This window comes from Trachypithecus francoisi, unplaced genomic scaffold, assembly GCF_009764315.1.
Source record: "Trachypithecus francoisi isolate TF-2019V2 unplaced genomic scaffold, Tfra_2.0 Lachesis_group6, whole genome shotgun sequence".
Taxonomy (NCBI): domain Eukaryota; kingdom Metazoa; phylum Chordata; class Mammalia; order Primates; family Cercopithecidae; genus Trachypithecus; species Trachypithecus francoisi.
This window is the reverse complement of record NW_022681471.1, coordinates 100443622-100464078: the sequence shown is the minus strand read 5'-3', so window position 1 is coordinate 100464078 and position 20457 is coordinate 100443622. Positions and strand designations below refer to the sequence as shown.

The following is a 20457-nucleotide window of genomic DNA, read 5'->3' as shown; positions in this document are numbered from 1 at the left end:
TTTAATGTTGAAGACTTCATCATGATTTTTATTCCATGCATGGGACATAAGCTTCATAATTATGACAAATTTCTCTAAAGAATTTTCTTAGTCATAGGTATTAACATTTCAAAATGAATAATAGCTGCTTCAGAGGACTGTTGTGATAATGAAGTAAAATGACATATTTGAGTGTACCATGCAAATGAAAGGGGTAATTATTAATATCTTAGTGCTGCTTGCAAATAACTTTTTATTTAAACCACAGAATGATTTTCTTTTGTCTTTATGTAGGAAACTTCTGACCACTATATCAATTGAACTACCATTTCCTTGAACTCTGAGCTAGCGTTCTTATCTGTCATATCAAATGTATCCTGGAACCGTTTATATTCCCTACATTCAAATATTGATATTCTGATGTAGCATTGAAACTCGGTGATGATGCCTGGCAGGAGTATATACTAAATAAATGGAATTTTCACAAATGTAAGGTGCCCAAAGCATTACCTGGGTCTATCTTCAAGCAGTTCTTATGGAGTGGCCTACCACCATAGGTCAAAGAAGGGATGCTTACTTTTTAAAGCATGAGACATCCATTGAATACCATACATAGCAGTCAATTCCATTTGTTTTAGTCATTTTAGACAACAGAGTAGGCATGTTGTAAATACCCACCTGAGGAGAGAGAGGTTCCAGACACTGCTATGGAAGGTGTGCCAGAAGTGTTTCTGCAGTGACTCTTTGTGAACTCCTGAGAGGTACCTTCAATAGCAGCCAAATCTGTGGAATTTTCAAAACCATACTCCTTCCCACAAAGTAAAAATGAGAAAAACAAATTATACTGACTGTAATTTACTACAAAATTCATCTATATAAAATGCACTCCAGTATAAATACCTTTATATGTATTACTATTTAGGAGGACCTAATTGACATTTGAAGGACCCTCACCAGGAGTCTATGTAACTCCAAAATTTACCATCAATAATTGCTATCCAAAATCTATTCCAAGAGGTTTGTTAATTAGTGCAAAAGGTATCTGGACAATTTCTCATTCCCCAAATCAATGAGTGTTCTAATATACGATTAATAAGAAAGATTATACAGGTACCCTCAATCTTATATGAACTATGTATAATAATCTGGCAAGATTCAGGCTTAAAACTCTGTTTGGTCCTATTTTGTTCCCTCTTTCAACATACCCTCTCTTCAACCATCCCTTACCTCTTCCACTCCATTTAACAGAACTCCATGTACCTTTTCCATCTAGAAGGCTGGCTGGTCAGTATATGGATGGTTACATCTATTTCGGAATGACTTTCATGCATGGTACTTATCAATGTTCATAAAATGATAAAGAGAGAAAACTTCCCAAGCTCACAGGAATAGTATTCTTTTGTGTGGTGTCTGCTTGTAAATAAATGCTTGTACATGTGGCAGAATTCAGTCTGGGACTTGCTTTCATTGTAACATATGTTAAAGAAAATTCTGTCCAAACTTTGCCCATGACCATAGACCCAACTTTGTCTGTGACCTTTGCCCTGCTGTAGACCAAGGCAGGGCTTGACTGCTGCCTCATCTGAAGCTTGCTTGAGTGTTAAAACAACAACTACAACAAATTTTGGACCTTTCCAGAACTGGGCTGAGGTTAAGTGTCCATTCAAATTACATCATGGTGTGATAATGATCAAATCTAAAACAGATTTTTCACTTCTCCCTTCTATAAACAATCAAAAAGTGTCTTTTGAAACCCTAGAGGAAGAATTTCCTCCCTGTTTCCCATATCTTAGACATTCAGGAACACTTTGATGAACTCACTACAGTGAAATGTGGCTTTCACTTGCTTAGCATGCTAATTGATTCAGTTTCAATTTAGACTGTTTTTAGTATCTTATTATTCTCCAACACATAATACCTGTAGCAGGAGGTATATAGCTCCTAACTTCCTGTAATTGCCATAGACAAGCAAAGTTTTTCAAGAGTGTGACAGAGGTCAATTTGATAAATTAGTTTAGGTCAATTTTCAACACCTCTTCAAAAAGTTGTTCACACATGGAGTCCTCTAATGAAGCAAGACCAAGTCCTTGGAGGCAACTACATTAATGGCAAGTTTTCCCACAGGTGATCTGTGAGTATCATTAGTATTGTGCAATAATAGGCCAATTAATATTGCAGTGTCATTAACAAGCAATACATACCCCAGAGGTTCAGGATGTCAAGCCTAAAATTAATAGGTTACATCATAGTAGAGGACAGGTTAGAGAATTTCATGCTCTAAAAGTTTTCTGTGATGGTTAATATTAGGTATCTACTTGATTGGATTGAGGGATGCCTAGATGGCTGATAAAGTATTATTCTGGGTGCGTTTGTGAGGTTGTTGCCAGAGGAGACTGACATTGGAGTCAGTGGACTGAGAGAGGAAGACCTACTCCCAGTGTGGAGTGGGCACCATCCAATCAGCTGCCAGTGTGGCTAGAACAAAGCACATGAAATAACAGGGATAAGCAGCTTGTTTGCTGAGTCTGCTCACTCTTTCTCTTCCCAAGCTGCACCAGACACTTGGCTTCCTCTCCTCCTGTCCTTGGACATCAGACTCCAGGTTCTTCAGCCTTTAGACTCTGGGACTTACACGAGCAGCCTCCCAGGGGCTCTTGGGCTTTCAGCTTCAGACTAGGGTTACGTTGTCAGCATCCCTGGTTTTGAGGCATTTGGACTTGGATTGAGCCATCCTACTGTCTTCTCTCTTTCCACAACTTGCAGACAGCCTATCGTGGGACGTTGTCTTGTAATTGTGTGAACAAATTCTCCCTAATAAACTCACTTATATATGTCTGCATATATCTTATCAGTTCTATCCCTGTGGAGATCCCTGACTAATATATTTTCTTTCATGCTAAAGCAGAAAAGAACATTGAAACAAAGAGAGGCTAAGAAATGGGAGAAATTGAGAAGTTGTTACCTTGCTCATCATCTAATGCTATGTACTTCCCATCTAAGGCTATAAACTTCCCTTTATAATGAAAGAGCAAATGTACTTTATAAACTACTGTGCTGTCTTATTTTTATTCAATAGAAAGTACTTCTCTTTGTTTCTCTTTTTTTCTCTTAGAAAAGACCAACTTAGACCACATAGATTGCAAGAATGAGCTCAACATAGGCACTGTCTACTATGTATATGTACATATAGTCTACTAAATTGCAGGGAATTTCTGTTGGGGAAATCTGGGCGCTGTTAAACAAAGAAATACACAAGTAGGGGCTGTGAGTTTTGAGGGTATGGCACATGAAAAGGGTGATTTCCCCCCTAATAATCTCAAGTTGTACGTAGGAAGATAAACTTGGTTGTGAGAATAAACTTGATTAACTTATTGGTCATTGGACTGATTGTCAGCTGCTACCCACTGGGACGACTGTACTAGATGTTAAATTTTTAAAAATATTTCTGTGTCAGTTGATAAACAGCACTACTCCCAGTCCACCCCCCACTTTCCTGTGCTCATCCTCATCCATAAGCCCAGGTCTCCCCATAATTCAGATCTAGTGCATGACATGGAAGGGTCCCCAGGATACTGCCCCAGCCTTGTGCCAGTGTCTGTTGTGATTTCTCAACGTCCCTGCCAGACTGGTCACTAAGTAGTTGAGTATCATTCCTCTTTAGATTCCAAGAGTTGAGTGTATTTGTCAACTATCCATGCACCTTTCTAGCTATTGAACAGAAATGGCTTGCTGACCTTAGCATAAATATTTATGAAATTTTAAATATGCCTTTTACTTTAGCAACTACAAGTTAGACTATAAATGTTTAAATAAATCTATTATTGTTATTCAGTCTGTCTGAATGCCTTAACGGAATCTGACTACTCGCCACCTGCACTATCTCTTTGTTTCAAAACCCAGTCTCTCACATGGGGTATGATAATGGCTTACTCATTGCTTTTCTGGCTTTCACTCTTGTTCTCCTACAGCTGGTTCTCAGCACAACCCCCAAATCCTGCTTAAAGAGAAGGCAGATTATGTTACTCTTCTGCTCTAAAACCTCCATCTTAATCAGTGTGAATGTTGACTGCACACATTACTCTTCAAGGCTCTCTCCAGCCCTATGACCTCTTTGGATTCATTTCCTAGTTCACTTTGCCTCATTCACTCACCACAGCTGCATTGGCCTCCTTCCTCTTCCTTGAACATACCAGGTGTGCTCCCATCTCAGGGGCTCCACACTGGCCGTTCTTCTAGAGGCATTAAAAATATTTTAGAAACTGGCTGAGCAAGGGCACTGACCAATCAAGATGGAGGCCAGCTACAAGGAAGTGGAGCAGCCTTCCCTGCATGTACCTGCTGAATATCAGTGCTGTCTCTGGCTGGTGGAACACCGTGCCCCAGAAAACTACATTGCTAATTATTTCACTTCCTTCAAGTCTTTGCTTGACTAGAGTCTGTTATATAGTAGGTTCTCATTAAATGTTGGTTGAGTCAAAAATTGTTTGTATTGTATGAACTCACTGCTCATATAAAGATTTATCAAATATAGATGCCAGCAATGTGGATGGAGCTTCCTGCTAAATAAAAAAATCTAGTATATGCTAATTCATTCCAAATACAACTTCCAACGGAATATTTAATAAAAGAGAACATTTTTCCAAAAAAGTTTTTTCATATTCTCTTTTAAAAGAGAGCACCAATAGAAAATATAATTGATCACATATATATATATATATATAATGCAGTTTAAGCCTTCATTATGTGTTGACCCCCTATTTTAACGGATGTATAGAAAAGAAAACTATAAAAAATTCTATTTTAAAAATTAGATAAAAGTTCTACTTTTCCAGATTTAAAACAGTTTGGAAAAATTTGTGCACTCAACCTATGAATATTTTCTCTAAAGAGTAACAGAGAGGATCAAAATTAGAGCCTTCTAAAATGTTTTATATTTATTTAAACCATATAGCAATTTAAACCTCCATCATACAAGTGTTACCTTTGAACCTGGTCTTTCCCTTCCCTTTTCCACTTTGGGTTTCCTTCCAGGAGCTAAGATGCAGGAGGTTCAGTCCTGATGAAGCTTCTACCTTTAAAGAGCATAAAGAACATGCTCTGATATATAGAGTTTAAACCTAGCCACGATGCAGTGGTGAGGTTGAATTTCAGAGACTCCATGTCTGATATGGTTTGGCTCTGTGTCCCTACCCATATGTCATCTCAAACTGTAATCCCCACAATCTCCACCTATCGAGGGAGGGACCTGGTGGTGGATGATTGAGTCATCGGGGAGGCTTCCCCTGTGCTGTTCTGGTGATAGTGAGTTCCCACGAGATTTGATAGTTTTACAAGTGTTTGACAGACTCCTTCTGCCATGATTGTAAGTTTCCTGAGGTCTCTGCAGCCATGCGGAAGTGTGAGTCCATTAAACCTCTTTTGTTTATAAATTACCCGATCTCTGGCGGTTCTTTATAGCAGTGTGAGAACGAACTAATACAGTGTTCATCAGGTTTGTATACTTACTCTACTGATGACTGAGGTCACACTTCGTGTGCCTGGGGCTGGAGACCTTTGAGTGACTGGGGTCACACCATTGCTTCGACTGCTCTTTGGGGTCCTAGAACCAGCTTCCTGGTCATTGAGATCTGATGAGCCAGTGCTTCCCCTAAATGAGAAAGCATATTCTGACTTTAACATGGAAGCAGAGCAGCAACCAAATACACAGGCAGAGTAAAGCTGACGAGGAAACTGATAAGAACATGTGAACCACACTGAGTTCACAAGAGTCACACTGGAACTGCTCAGAAACTATCATGTCACCTTCCTCCTCAAAGACCCTGAGGGTATCACCAGGTTTGTCCCCATTTGCCTGACTCCAGGGTCACTGTAATTAAACTTCACCCCATCTTTCAGATTTTGTTTCCTTCTGCTTACCAGCATTCTCTCAGCCAGTTTGGGTTCCTTACCATTTTCTCAACTCGCCATCTTGACTTCCACCTCCTGAGACCTTTGCTTACCTTCTCTCCACCTGTTATGCCCTCTTAACCACTCTCTGTCTATGCAAATCTTTCTCAGTCTTCAAGGGCAAATGAAGTCCAGCCTTCCCCATTAGGCCTTTCCTGTCAAGCACAAGCCTTGTCAACCTCTGTTCCACTCAGTTCCTATTGACTTATGGTCTTTGCCTGACTACTGTATTTAGTACTTGACTGCACAATGTCTTGTTTGGCTCCCTAGTGGATCCACATATGAGAGCTTGGGTGTTTCATTAAACTATGAACTCCTTGGGAACAGAGTCTATGCCATAATTATCATGTATCTCCAGCAGCTTTGTAGTGCCTTAGTACAAAGAAGCCACTCAATACATATTTAATCAAAGATTAGAAGTTATATTTCATTTCTCTGTGTTGTTTTAGTGTCTAATTCATGGTGGACATTTAATAAATATGGTACAAAAATAATGACATTTGGTAAATGAGCTTGAATCACTTTCATGTGTGCTAAAACAATTCAATTCAATCCAATAACAATAAATGAAAAAGCAGTTCCTGCCCTGAGGTGTTCACAATTTTCTTATTAAATGAGCTTCATAACTAAACATAAATTTTGACAAATTGGAGTTTAAGAGAAGTGTTTGTTCCCATTTTATTCTTTTTCCTCAGTGGGCACAAAATACACTAAGTGGTAAAACAGAAGTCCTTAGGAGTTTTACTCTCTCAGTTACTGTCTCAATAAGTTACAAATGCACATATAATAGTACACATCTTATTGGTAAAGCATACCAGCAGTGGTTAATAGTGATGAGGACTTACAGTTGATCCAATAAGAGGAAAGACTAAATAGAATAAAGGAATATTTTTTAAAAGAATGTTTAAATGTTTAAATGTGCACATATCATTACTAGAAGACAAATCAGGCAGAAGAATAGGCAATGACCATTGGATAGAACTGTCAACCACAACTCCTAAGTGTTTTCAAAGCTGTGCACCAGAGAAGTCACCAAAACCAAATTTGTCCTGGACCACATTACCAGCTACCACCACCTTCAATAATCATGAATAGCAGTGGCATTTACTTAGTATCTTCTAGGCGTTAGCCATTTTCCATCCCCCAATATCCCTGTAAAATATGTTTTAGAATATTATTTAATATTTTTTAAATGAAGAAATTGAGTCTTGGAGAGGTTAAATAATTATTCAATACATGTATGCATGTACACACACACATGCGTACACACACCGATAAAACACCACGCTATCAGCATAAAAAACAGTATTGTCAGTCTACCCAAAGCCTGTGACCATTCTAGTTTCTCATACTGCTTACTCATCATTTCACTAAGAACCAGTCATTACAGCCAGGCAGGTTTTGCATTTACAGAATGAACTATCAAACAGAAGATAATCAAAGGAACAAGGAGCTAGGAGTTAGTTTCTTGGGACTTGATTATGAGAATTCTGAAAATTTTCTACGTTACTAAAGAGTGGTTACTAAAGGGTAGCATTTCTTTTTTACTAAAGAGTCTCTGCAGAAAGGATCTCTGGCTTCCTCTTGTAGAGATGGCACTACAAGTAATTATAGTACTATGAACTCAGCTGAGAAGATGTCTAAGACGTGTCTGTTGATTCTGACAAGAGAGTAAAATTTTGTGATTAAGTAAATTGATACACTTTGGAATTCTAATTTCCTTGGTGATTTTCCTGAACCCTTCTACCTGGAGCATGACATTTCTACATTTGACAACAGTTAGCCACATTTGTACCCTTCCAAGTATTTCCACTCATCTCAGAGGTCCTACTTAGGAGAGGCATAGAGACTCTCCCGTTGATGCTGTACTGTGACCATAGGTTCTCTAGAACAATGTTAACACAAAATATGTCTCCCTACTGTTTCAGGTAAAATCTTCTTTAAAAAGAAAGAGCAGGGGTGAATCTTGCAGAAATGAGCCAAGAAGTTATGAACCAAAGGCACTCATGTGGGTATTTCTGCCTGTGTGTGTGTGGAAGGTCCTCCCAGAGCCAGGTGGTTTTAAGAAAGGCCTCATCATGGATTAGCCTTGCTGAAACCAAAAGTGCTACTTATGTAGAAGCTCTGGCAGAATTTGATTAATTGTGGTGGTGACATTCAAGAGGTTATCCTATAATAAAGAAAAAATGCTTGTGATTGTAAGTCAGCTACTGCAAATTATCATTGCCAGCAGCATTATCTCAAAAATGACATAGACTTTCACATTTGTCCCTGACATTTACTGTGAGCCTCTCAAAAATTTTTTTTCCAGTTGATTAAACTCGGAAAAGGTTTAGTCTAATAAGGCATATTGTCATAAATATTTGGGTGCCAACTCATTTAGAAGTTATGTAAAATATGACATAAAATACATGAATCTTTGCCACTTAAATTGGAAAAGGATAAAAGCTATGTCAAGTCAAAATTAAAGTTGTGAAGTTTAAAGGTCAACTAAGAAAAAGCAATTTTTTGATTCAGCTATCATGTTACTTAGATTTAAATAAAAAGTATGATAAATCGGTGCCAACAAACCTTCAAGCTAAAATGTGGTTAAGTAAAAACCGGCAAGAAAAAGATACATTTATCTCATTCTAAAAGGCCCAAATGTGGGGATATGTCACTGTCTGGGAGTTTGGATATTCTGAGTTGCTGAAAGACACATTTTCCAGATTAGGAAAGAGTTTCATTTACTTTACCTTATGAAATATACTTTAAAAGCCTTCTGTTTTGTTATCTCTAATTCCATGGGTAGGGTAAACACATCCAACAGCAATAATTTCAGTATACTCTTACAATGACCCTGTATGGCAGATGCATATGGATGTTTGTTCCAAGCTAGGGAACTCAGGAGTGGCCAGCCCTGAGATTTGTTTCTTACCTATGAAAAACATCTGAGCCCCTGGCCCTTCTCATGGAACACAGGCCATACCAGGGACTGAGGCCCCTGAGTTTTGGGTTAAATGAAGGTTTCCAGGTGGACGTTGTTTAGGGGGAAGGTTTTAAGTGAAAATGCTATATAAACTACATTGTTATTTGCAAGCGGTTGTGGTTTTCCTGCCCAGCCCACCACCGCTGGACTTTCCCCCTGTGTGTAAGATGCTAATAAAATCATATGTCTCGTTTGCTGGCTCTGAGTTTTTTGAACCTGGCAGCTTCCCTATTGAAGTTAATAGGGGTTCAGCACGGCACCATGTTGCTCAAAAATCTTGATAACAGCTTCCCAGATATATCCATTTCTAGACAGAGGATCCAAGGGTAGGGGGCAGAGATTATAATTTAATGAGTTGCCTTTCTGCTTTACATAAAGGTCTCCTAGGAGTTGTAGCCAGGAAATAATTTCCCAGGATCCAACCTTCCCAGGGTGACTGACAGTGTTGAGCCTGTTCCCATATGGTTAAATGTGTGCTCTCCTAAGGCAGCACGAACCTGAGAGATCCTAAAACTCACTGGGACGATGAGACTAATGTGCAACACAACACAGAGACAATGCACAATATTCTTTCTGAGGTTTATGAGCTTTTCTAACTTCTTATAGTTATTTGGATCTACAGTGAATATGCGGGAAAGACGGCCAATGGAGACTGCAATTAGAAAGTGAGATGAACCTGCTAACTGGGAAAGAGATAACTAAAAATGAATGTGGCTCAATCTTCTAGTCTTTGGTGATCCCCAAGTGCTGTGTCTTTATTAATAGTCTTATGTGAGATGAGTGGCCCTCATCCTCAGATGCACGTTAGGGGAGCTATTAAAACTCCCATGTCCAGGATGAGGGGAGGCCCTCATCCTCAGATGCACCTGGGGAGCTATTAAAACTCCCATGTCCAGACTATACTGAGGCTAGTCACATGGGACTCTCTGGGTGTGGGATCTAGGTGCTAGCATGTTTTAAAACTCCCCAGGTGATTCCAATATGTAGCCAAGGCTGAAAACCACTGTGCTAAGCTGTGGATAAAAGTTCATTGATCTCAGACATCTCTCCACCTGCATTGTTCCCTCCCCTTCTACCACTATTTTTTTTTTTTAATTCAGCAGTACTGACATGAAAAGAGCTAACTTGTCCTTGTGGTTCAGACTGTGATACATGGAAGGACGCTTTGTCTTAGTGAGTGAATGTGTTGCACTAGGAATCAGCAAACTATGGCCTGTGGACATACTTGGGCCCACCAAATGTTTCTATATAGTCATGTGCTTAGAGTAGTTTTTACATTTTTAAATAGTTGAAAAAAATCAAAAGAAGAATAATATTTTGTGACACATGAACATTATATGAAATTCAAATTTCAGAGCCCATAAATAAAATTTGATTGCAATTCAGGCAGCCCATTCATTCATGTATTGTCTATACTTCTTCCATGTTCTGACAGTAAAGTTGAGTAGTTGAGACAGAGATCATATGGCCCACAAAGTCAAAATATTATCTGTACCTTTACAGAAAAGGTTTGTTGATCTCTGCGTGTATGCCAGTTTGGGGGAAAAACTCTAAGCATGTTTTTCCTCTGCTCTCACAGTACTACAACAATGATGAATCATCACAGAAGACTTCTGTGAACAAAGGTGTGGGGTTTTTCCCCACACACCAAGCAGCAGACACCAGCTGTGTGTCCTCTAATTAAATTCTGACACTCTCTATTAAAAGAGAGTGTCAGATCCCACAGGGTGAGGACTCAGTCCCCAAGACTGTCCTCCCCCAGACACCAGTCACAAGTCTGGGCTTTTAGAACTTCTGACCAACTGTCTTCAATTTGGGGTTCCCATGACCCCCTCTTTGTGTTTGATTAGCTGGAGTGGCTCGCGGAACTCAGGGAAACACTTACATCAACCAGTTTATTATAAAGGATATTACAAAAGATACAGATAAAGAGGTGCTTAGGGTGAGGTATGGGGATAGGACTACAGAACTTCCACTCCCTCCCTGTGCGTACCACCCTTCTGGCACCTCCACATTTGTGGCTATCCAGAAGTTCTCTGAACTCTGTCCTCTTGGATTTTTTTACACTTTTTATTTTTTTTTATTATACTTTATGGTCTGGTCTAGGGTACTTGTATGGAGGCTTCATTACATAGGCATGATTGACAACTGTGTAAAAACGTGATTGGACAGAAAGTGCATGATCTAAAACCAGCAAGGCCTGTCTGTTCAGGCTTTTCTTGGTTTCTCTGTGTAGCATTCCTTCCTCTAGGTTATGAGGCAGGCTTCTCCGGAATAAGGGTCTTTTGAACCACAATCAGGTTAGAGTCCTGCTTTGGCAGGTGAAAGAAGGACAGTAGAAGGTCCGAGAGATTATGTTTTCTGAGGCCTAAAGTGGCCCAACAGTATAACAAGGACTATGGAAGTTAGGAGGCAGGAACTATAGATGAGAATATATATATATATTAACACCACAGTGCCTATGCACACAGGCGCGCACGTACACACACACACACACACACACACACACACAGATGAGTCTATTTAAAAACAAAACTCTTTGGAGAAGCCAATACACCTAAAAGAAGTAAATTCAGGTATTGGGTGTTTGTGTGTTAAACTTAGGCCCAAGTGAGCCATCATAGGATCCCTTGAAAACAGAATTAGGGAAGCAGAGAGATAAGAAAGACATGGAAATTCTTCACGCAGCTTCTATAGCTGCAATGTCCCCTGAAGCCACTGGCCTTCTATGGCTTACTCACACATATCTTCCTTTTCCTTTTTGGAAAGAGGACAAGAGTAGTATAATGTAGTAGGCACTCAATGATATTGTGCCAGATGAATCCTAGTGTTAATTATATAAATAGCTTTATAATTCAACTTAATAAAAACAAAAGCTGCTTTGTTTGGTGGTTTTAAAACGTTTAGTGTTTCCTTAATGGATTGGTTTCCTTTAGGAAAACTCCCTCTAAAATGGAGGAGACAGTTACCATGAGGAAGGGACTCCAGCTGGGTATGAAGAAATAGATCTTAAGAACAGGTGGTACACTCCGTGTGTTAATATTTTTGTTTTTAGCATCCCATTAAAATCCTGATCTAATTCTTATTTCTAAATAATGACCAGAAGCCGTTTTGAGGAGAGAGGCCAGCAGCCATGAAAAGCCTTGGGTCAATTAGAAGTCGGGGGCAAGAAGAAAGCCCCCGTGTGTCTTTCCCCATAGACACACAAAAAAGGAAGTGCTTAACAGAACTTCACTTTTCAGCAACTAAATGGAACAAATACTTACTCCATACATAGTAGTTCAGAATTGCCAATCGCTTGTTCTCAGTAGGATGTTATATTGCATATAAGAAGATAGGTATTAAGGCATCCGAAGACATCTACATCCTGCTCCAAATTACCTCTCCATTCCTCATCTCTCGTACAGCATACTTCAATTTTTATACTCTAGAAACTCTGAACAGTTTCTTTTCAGCACACGCAGTCTGCTTTATGTCTATTTTCCTTTGTACTTTTTATTTCCTCTGCATAGAATGCTCTTCCTATCTTTCTTTACCTGGCCGAGTCCTCCTCATTTCTTAAAAGCTGCTTAGGGATCATCTCAATGAAGCTTACCTGAATCCTTTGGAAGGATAAATGCTTATCTTTAGTTTTCCCATAACACGTAGAACATATTTTAAAAATTGTATTACTATATTGTATTTAAATTATTTATTTAGTTATCCCAGCCTTCCTGCTAAATTGGAAGCTCATAAAAGGGTGGAACAGTATTACTAAGAACTTCCACATTTACCATCTGGCATATATAGTACTACGTCAATAATGTTGGCAGAGCTGTGTGTTGAATTCATTTGTATGAATAGAATGCATAGATGACCAAGTCATATATCTCTGCTCCTCAATGATTTGTAGAAGAAAGGCCATCTATTGTATCTGAGCTACTCTGAGAAAGGTAACATGTCACATAATACATATTTAGATAGCAGTGAGTAAAAGGGCAATTTACTAATTTGGAGGAGGGGAATGTGTTAGATTTAGTTCACAGAAATAGAGCATGCCAAGACAGTGCATCCATGGGAAACAATTGGAGAAACAGACAAAACAGCAAGGAGGAGGCTTCAGGCTTACAATCATTTGATCACAGGAATTAAGCATAGGTGTGGCTGAATTACTGAGCCTCCATACCTTCTCACATTATTCACATTATAGTGAGGAAAGTCACACGTAATACAAAGCAAACAGAAATCAGGGGCTGAACAATGGTCTGACAAACTGCGTCTTTGAAGGAGATCTGAGAGGAGTTTAGGAGGGAGGTTGTAGCAGACTCTGTCAGTGTCCCTGCGCATTTGCCCTCAGCACTCACCTCTACCCACAGAATCTTGGTTATTGGGAATACCCAGAACTCCCTGCCTGAGTAGTTTTTTGAATCATGGGAGCATGTTGCCCCTGTGAACAGGGCAAGTCGGAAGCGCCAGAGAGTTAGTGCCCTAGAAGCAGCCCTCAATAAATTTTGAACAGCTGCTGTAAAAATACTCCAGATTCCCTACCTCTTGATTGGATAACTCTGATGTATGTTCAGCACTGTTTTCTAGAATTGGCCAGTGAGATGGAGCTCTAGTTGCCCACAATAACAACTGGCTTAATTAATGATACATCCTTTTTGCCTTCTTCCCTTCCCTGGCTCATTTCCCCACTCTCCTATCTCTGTTTCCCTAGACCACATCCTGAACATATTACTTACTCTTGAATCCTTATTTCAGGATTTTCTTCCAAAGGAACCCAAATCAAGTGTATATTGGTGCATATGGTGGGCAAAGGATGAGTTTAGAAAAGGATGGCTTTGAGTTCTAAATAGAAGTTTCTAGCTAAAGTTCTTTTTTTTTTTTTTTTTTTTTTTTTGCAACTTCAGACTGTGTATCTCCCACTGATATGGTCACAGTATAACAAAATACTCTGGTGAATTCATGTTTCCCCTCCTGTTTTATCGTGTGTCAGTTGCTCCCTGGAATTAAAATTCACTTTTCTCGGGCCACCATGGTTTTGCAAATTGCTTTTGGCTGTTAGCACTTGCTACAGCTTGTGGGTTTGATTGCCTACCCCTCACTACCCCTAAGGAGGGCTGAGCTTACCCAAAGGAGATTAAAATGGAAAAAAAGGAATTAGCAGTGACAAAGGAGGGAAAGGCACAGGAAAGAGGTGAAAGTAATTTTCCTTTGGAGGACAATGCTCACAGCCTTTATCCTGTTGAGTCACCAAATGATCATTATAGAATAAATGTACATACTTTCAGAGATATGCTGTACATTTGAACATTTTTTTAAGCCTGGTAAGGAATGGAGTTTGCCATTAGCATTAGCAACTAGGTATGTAGTGTTTTATCTAATACACAAAACAGACCATTGCTGACTTAGTGGATGTGGTCCTGACTCAGAGTTAAACACTCCCACCTTGCTATATTCAAATTTCTAGTAAGAGGTTGCCACCTAATTGGCACCTTAATTGCAAAGATGTCAATGAAAATTACATTCAGAACAGGAGAATAATTTTATTTCTGATGAAAAAGAAGGTATCATTTAGTGATAGAATGGGTTTAATAAACTCACTTTACCAAAATAATAGATATGAGGAATGGATGATTCTTCAAATTTATGATAATACCAGAAGTGCCATATTTCCTGGACAGAGAGAGAAAGAGAGAGGGGCAGTGCTTGAAATGAGGACGAGAACTAGTTAAGGGCTGGTTTGAATGGTGTGGTCTCTGCTTTTGGTGGATCACAGCCAAAGCAAAGCAGCTTATGAAGCTTCACAGAGACTGACCATCAGTCCCAGACTCCCTGGAGACCAACTGGGAATAACTGGATGAAACTGGTGTGCGTGGGGCAAAGGAGTGGGAGGGCAGAAAGATGAGAACCTAGTTGGTTACGAGACCGAACAAGGTCCCACCATCTGTTCACAGTCCATGTAAATATTGCCATATTCTCCAGTGACATGATAGAAAGGCTACTGAGAAACAGCATCATTCTTCCTCCATTTTTACTGAACAAAATACATTTTAGCCTCAAAGTTCTACTTTTCCTTTGTTTTTTTTAAGATAACATTGTTGGTATCTCCCTCAGATTCCTTTTACCAGCTATGCATGCTCCTCCCTAGCTCCTGAGTTCTTTTCTACTAATGGATGTCACTTGCCACCTTCAGAGACATTCCCTTTAGCACTGGAGCTGGACGCCAACAAATGCCCTGGAGTTTGTCTCCCCCTCACCCCTACAGAAGAGTAGTCAGATAAAATACAGAACTCGCAGTTAAATTTGAATTTCAGATAAAAAATAATTTTTAAGTACAAGGATGTCCCAAATATTGCATGAAACATACTTATACTAAAAAACAGTTGTTAGTCTCAACTATATATACCTGGGCATCCTGTATCTTCATTTGCTAAGTCTAGAGACTCTATTCAAGGGAGGTCATGGTCAGTGACTGACTGGTATAGGAGTGCAATGGTCCAGCTCCTCAATGTGGAAAAAGCTCAGGGATATAGTTTATGCTCTAGAGTCTCCTACAGGATCAGGCTGAGTCCTCAGACCTCACTGGAGCTAGCACTATTGTTTAGCTTCTTCCTCTTCTCTATTCTGTCTCTCCTACTCCCTTCCTGGTTTCTTTTGGAATCACTCGATTAATAATAAATCACTTGCTTATAAATTCTTGCCTAGGCATCTGTTTCTGGGAGAGCATGACTTAAGTTAGAGATCTTGTAAATCATACCACAGTGACAGCTCATCACAACTTTGTAGGGATTAAAAATCACTACCTTGAATGATATTCTGTTTATTAACTAGAGCTTACATTTATTTTCCTAAAAATATTCTTTGTCTCATGTGTCAAGTCCCTAGCAACTGGTGAACATCCATTTGACAAGCTCTTCTGAGAGGCTGCTAGGGCTTCTTTAATCTATTCATACTTTCCCCTGCTTTGAAACTACTGAAAAGAAATAAAGCCAACTGGACATCTGATAAAACATCATTTACACTGTTATATGATGTGAGCTTTAAAAAGGAATGCCGAAGCCCAGCTGCTCCAGGAAAAGATCAATGATCCATGAAAAAATATGCATTGTAAAGGAGAAAGGGGAATTATTAGCAAGCTGGGTCAGGCAATAGACCAAAGAGACTGGGATCTTACAGTCTCTTTAGATGATGGGAGTTAAGAAAAGATGGGCTACCTCTTGCCTCAATTTTCTAAGGACTCATTTTGAAATAATGGAACTCATCTCACTGTAGCAGTTCATTAATGAGTCATCATTGTGATAAATGCACGTTCAAGGGAAAGGACATTTTGCTATTGATCTCCCGAGCATCTTTAATCACTTTCTTAATGGGAAAACATTGTTCTTAACATGCTTAAGCCAAAGCACTCCTGACTACAATGTTCTGACTATGTGTAAGCCATTTCAGGTATTTACAATTTAAGATAAATTCTACTTAGGGAATTCCTTTCAGTTTACAACAAGAACAAGATGCTCCTGGGTCAATATACCAGTATTTGGTGATGCATGTCCATATGGCTTTATAGTTTTGGTTATTTGTACCTACCAGTAGGTAAGACACAAAAAGTAAACCCAGGCAGACAAATTCCATTACGGTATAAGCACTGATACTGGAGAGCATGCCCCTTATTATTCTTGTTGAGTAACTGTAAGACATATAACTTAAAATAGCAAGATCTAATTTTGTTAGGGTGGCAGCCTTTTTTTCCTTTAAAAAGGAACGTTGTCTTTCGTCTTTTCATATATATTGTTTTTCTTAAATGCTAGCCTCAAGTGTTAGCCAAGGTGGCTCATCCATGGAGTCCCAGGAGGCTGAGCAAAAAGAACACCAAATTAGTTGCTTACTGTCTCTAAATAATTTTGACCACTACTATCTCAGAGTCAGGAGTCCAACTATGAAAAACAAAAATGAGATTTATTTATTATTATTTTTTAGAGACAAGGTCTTGCTCAGTCACCCATGCTGGAGTGCAGTGGCATTATCATAGCTCACTGTAACCTCAAACTCCTAGGCTCAAGCAATCTTCCTGCCTTAGCCTTCTAAAGCATTGGGATTATAGACGTAAGCCACTGTGCCCAGCCAAAATGAGATTTTTATAGAAAGTTTTTGTGGGACACAACATGAAGCTACTCCAAGGGAAGACAAATGAAACTATTTCAAGGATAAAGGCAACCATAGCTTAACAGTTTGTAATCATAAAAGGGAATATATCAGCATTCTTGAAAGTTCGGGAAATACTGAATACAGTACCAATATTTTGATAATGGGTGACAAATGACTTTATGCTTCCTTGTAATCTTTTTTCTGTATAGTTTTACATAAAGTAACGCTTGCTTAAAGGACTGTTACAGGGACAAAAGAAACAACTATGGAGAGTCACCAAGAAAAAATAACCCAATAGTCAAAATAGTGTCCCCTCTAAGGAAATTTTTTGGTCTGCATTCTAAAATGGATTACAGGGAAGAATGCAATTCTGCTTGCATTCTTCCTAACCTAAGGAGAAAAGAAAAATCTGCCAGTTGTATTATCTGGCTTAGCAGAATTACCCCAGATCCAAGCAATGAAAGGGAGTTAACAGTTGGACAAACCAGTGAAATATGAGGGTGGATATTTTTTCTCATTGTTAGTTTTGATAATACACTAATCATGAAAATAGGTCTTGACTATGCTCCAATAGGACACAGAAAATCATGCTTGATAGAAAATGACTATGCTCTTGGCTATCCTTTGTGTTTCTCATTATTTTTCTTGACAAGTGATAGATCTGTGGATAAGATGTTCTCACTTGGCTCCACTGACAACCTCCTCCAGTCAGAAGAGGTGGAACTAGGAAGGAAGTGAAATTTATGAAAAAGTCTCTGATGCAACTCAAATGTAAAATTATTAATAATTTTTTAAAAGCTGCAAGGAATGTATTTGACACTCAGAGGTTTCTTTTTTTCAGAAGCTTAAATAGAAAAAGCTCAAGAATTCAATGAAAAATATTACTTGCCCTGTACATTTCCATTTGAACTGCAGCCCCAAGCGCCAGAACATAAAGTTTCATCCCTGCAGGTGACATAAGCAATTCCAACAGCTGTAATTCTAGAAGTAGGGCGCGTGCTTTCCATATCAACTAAAACATATCTTCCTGAATTTTCATATTATGTGTTAGGAGTTCTCCAAGTGGTAACATTTCACAGACACCTAAAATCCCCCTATGAATGGGAGTATATCAACCTTATCTTCAGGTTGCTCAATCTGCTTCATTGCTCAATCTGTATGACTCTTACCTGTCTGAACCAGGAGCTGACTTTAAACTCCTAAAATGTTGACCGTCTAAGTCCAAGCTATAGCTCCGCCCACTTTCAGTTTTGGGAGTTATGATTTCTCCTCTGGTTGCTGATCTGAACTTGCTAAGAAGAAATCTGAAATTATATATATGTATTTAAAATTAGATAAGAAAGAAAGTATTTAAAAACATCATTTCAAGAATACAATTTCTAGTACTTTTAATAATAAAGGATTCTTCAATAAAGCAGCCTTAGGGCTGAGAGGATCGGGAGAGTTCCCAGTGCCTCTGCAATATAGTATCAAGGGTGATAATGGAGAAGGTTACACCATTCTCTCAAGACCATACCACTTGTTGGCCGGTCACTACTAAGCAAAAGACTGTCTACTCTGAGAACTCAGCACTGTCACCTGAGAAAGGAGATGCATTCCTTGAGCTGGGTCTGTTTGTAGGAAGGGTGAGAATAGAGAGCTTGAACTCGCTTTGCTCAGAGAGGGGAACCAGGATGATCCTCTTGGACAAACTGATGTAACTACTTATTAGACTGCAGCTCCATGAGAGCAGTGACTCTGCCTTTCTTGTTCCTTGACAGATTTCCTGAGTCTAGAATGATGCCTGGTACATACTAGAATCCAACCAACTCTTGTGGAACGAGTGACTAAACTCATGTGGTGGAAACCACCTTTATTATCTTCCATGACATTTATTCTTGTGCCTCATGTTGGATAAAATCCGATTAGATTCCCATTTCACTAAATTATTTGGGATTTAAGCAAAAACAGGCATTTAGGAACTTAAAGTCCTGATCCAGGATACCGTGTGCCCAAAACATGGGTGCTTCCAAATGTACTTTAATAACAAAATCAAAGCTGTATTCCTTTTTGTAATCGCATTGGGAGATACACTTCATTTACATTCTACAGTTTTCTAGAGAAAAAACTGGATTTCAAAGGCACTGGCACAATCTTAATAGAATCTGCCATGTTGTCTCTGTTTCAAAGACTCCTGGAATAGTGTCATTGCCAAAGCATCTGAAGCTTCAACCTACTGGAAAATTACATTTTTCTTTGGTGAGAATAGCACTTAATATAATGTCAAGGTATGCTGCTCTGAGAACCACCTCATGCATGTCCTCTACTTAAGGTATCTCCTCTGCCTGGAGTCACTCTTCCTCCGTTTTGCGATCCTGAACCCCATTTATCTCCTCCTCAAGTCTCATGTACAATTTGATGTCTTTCTGGATGGCTCCTATACTCAGCTGGCATTTGTTACCTACCCATTTATTTATATGTACTCAGTAATTCATTACCTTAGAATATCTCTGTGGTGAACACCCTCCTCTGCTTTAGAAAGGCTTTTAGGAAGCTCACATTGCCATCTTAATTTTCCTGCAATTCTTTTATACTTAGTAACTTTTCAGGTGTGTACCTTTTCTCCCCAACTAGCTGTTATATTCCTTGATGACTGAGAACAATCAGAACCTAAGGCTCAACCCAGTGCTATAATGGTTTGAATGATTCAGAATTTGCATAATTGATTGTGCTGGTGAGTTAGTTACTGTCTCCCATCTCCAAGTCCACTATTCTGTGACCTACTCTATGATGCCTGAGCTGGGGTCTGCAAATGACAACTCCTAGAGGCATTTGTGGGCTGTGAGTTACTTATTCCATCAAGCCATTGATTGTTTTTGATGAGTCAGGTGCCATGCTAGATACTGCAACACAGAAGCAAAGAAACCACTGGTCTACCACTAAAGGAGCTTACAATTAAGTGTGTGTATGTGTGTGTGTGTGTTGAGGGGGTGTCAGAGTGCAATATGATTGGTGGTGCAAAGGCACAAAGCATTGTGGGTGACCCAAAGAGTGATAAATGAGCTCAAGATGGTAGGAAGGGTCAATACATAGGATAGAATACATAGGATACTCTAGGCTATCTTTCCAACTCATCTCTGCTCATCAATGAAAACATGGTTTGTCATGAGGGCTTGAGTTAGATGAAATTTAGATTGTATTCCCACTGACAGTCCAAGATTCTGAAAGAACCCTAGGCATTTTGTACAGCCAGATAAAGCTTCTAACACTAGCACCGTCTCACTTTGTATTCTACTGAGAGAATGAAACAATGCTGTCTGGAAAGGACCATAAAGTTAGCCAGGCATGGTGGCACACGACTTGTAGTACCAGCTACTTGGGAGGCCAAGGCAAGAGGATTGCTTGAGCCCAGGAGTTCAAGGCCAGCTCAGGCAACATAATAAGACCCCAACTCAGTAATA

The 20457-nt window shown here is 39.2% G+C and overlaps 1 protein-coding gene across 1 annotated transcript in view; it reads right to left on the bottom strand.

Moving 5' to 3' along the window:
- The window catches only part of SYTL5 (synaptotagmin like 5), a 125948-nt gene that overhangs the window by 32335 nt on the left and 73156 nt on the right, over window positions 1-20457 (bottom strand). Inside the window, exons 6-8 of the mRNA XM_033202097.1 lie at window positions 18187-18321; window positions 5485-5626; window positions 658-787 (exon numbers count right to left, since the gene is read on the bottom strand). Of these exons, the coding sequence (XP_033057988.1) occupies window positions 658-787; window positions 5485-5626; window positions 18187-18321 (407 nt within the window). The remainder of the gene's footprint in view (window positions 1-657; window positions 788-5484; window positions 5627-18186; window positions 18322-20457) is intronic.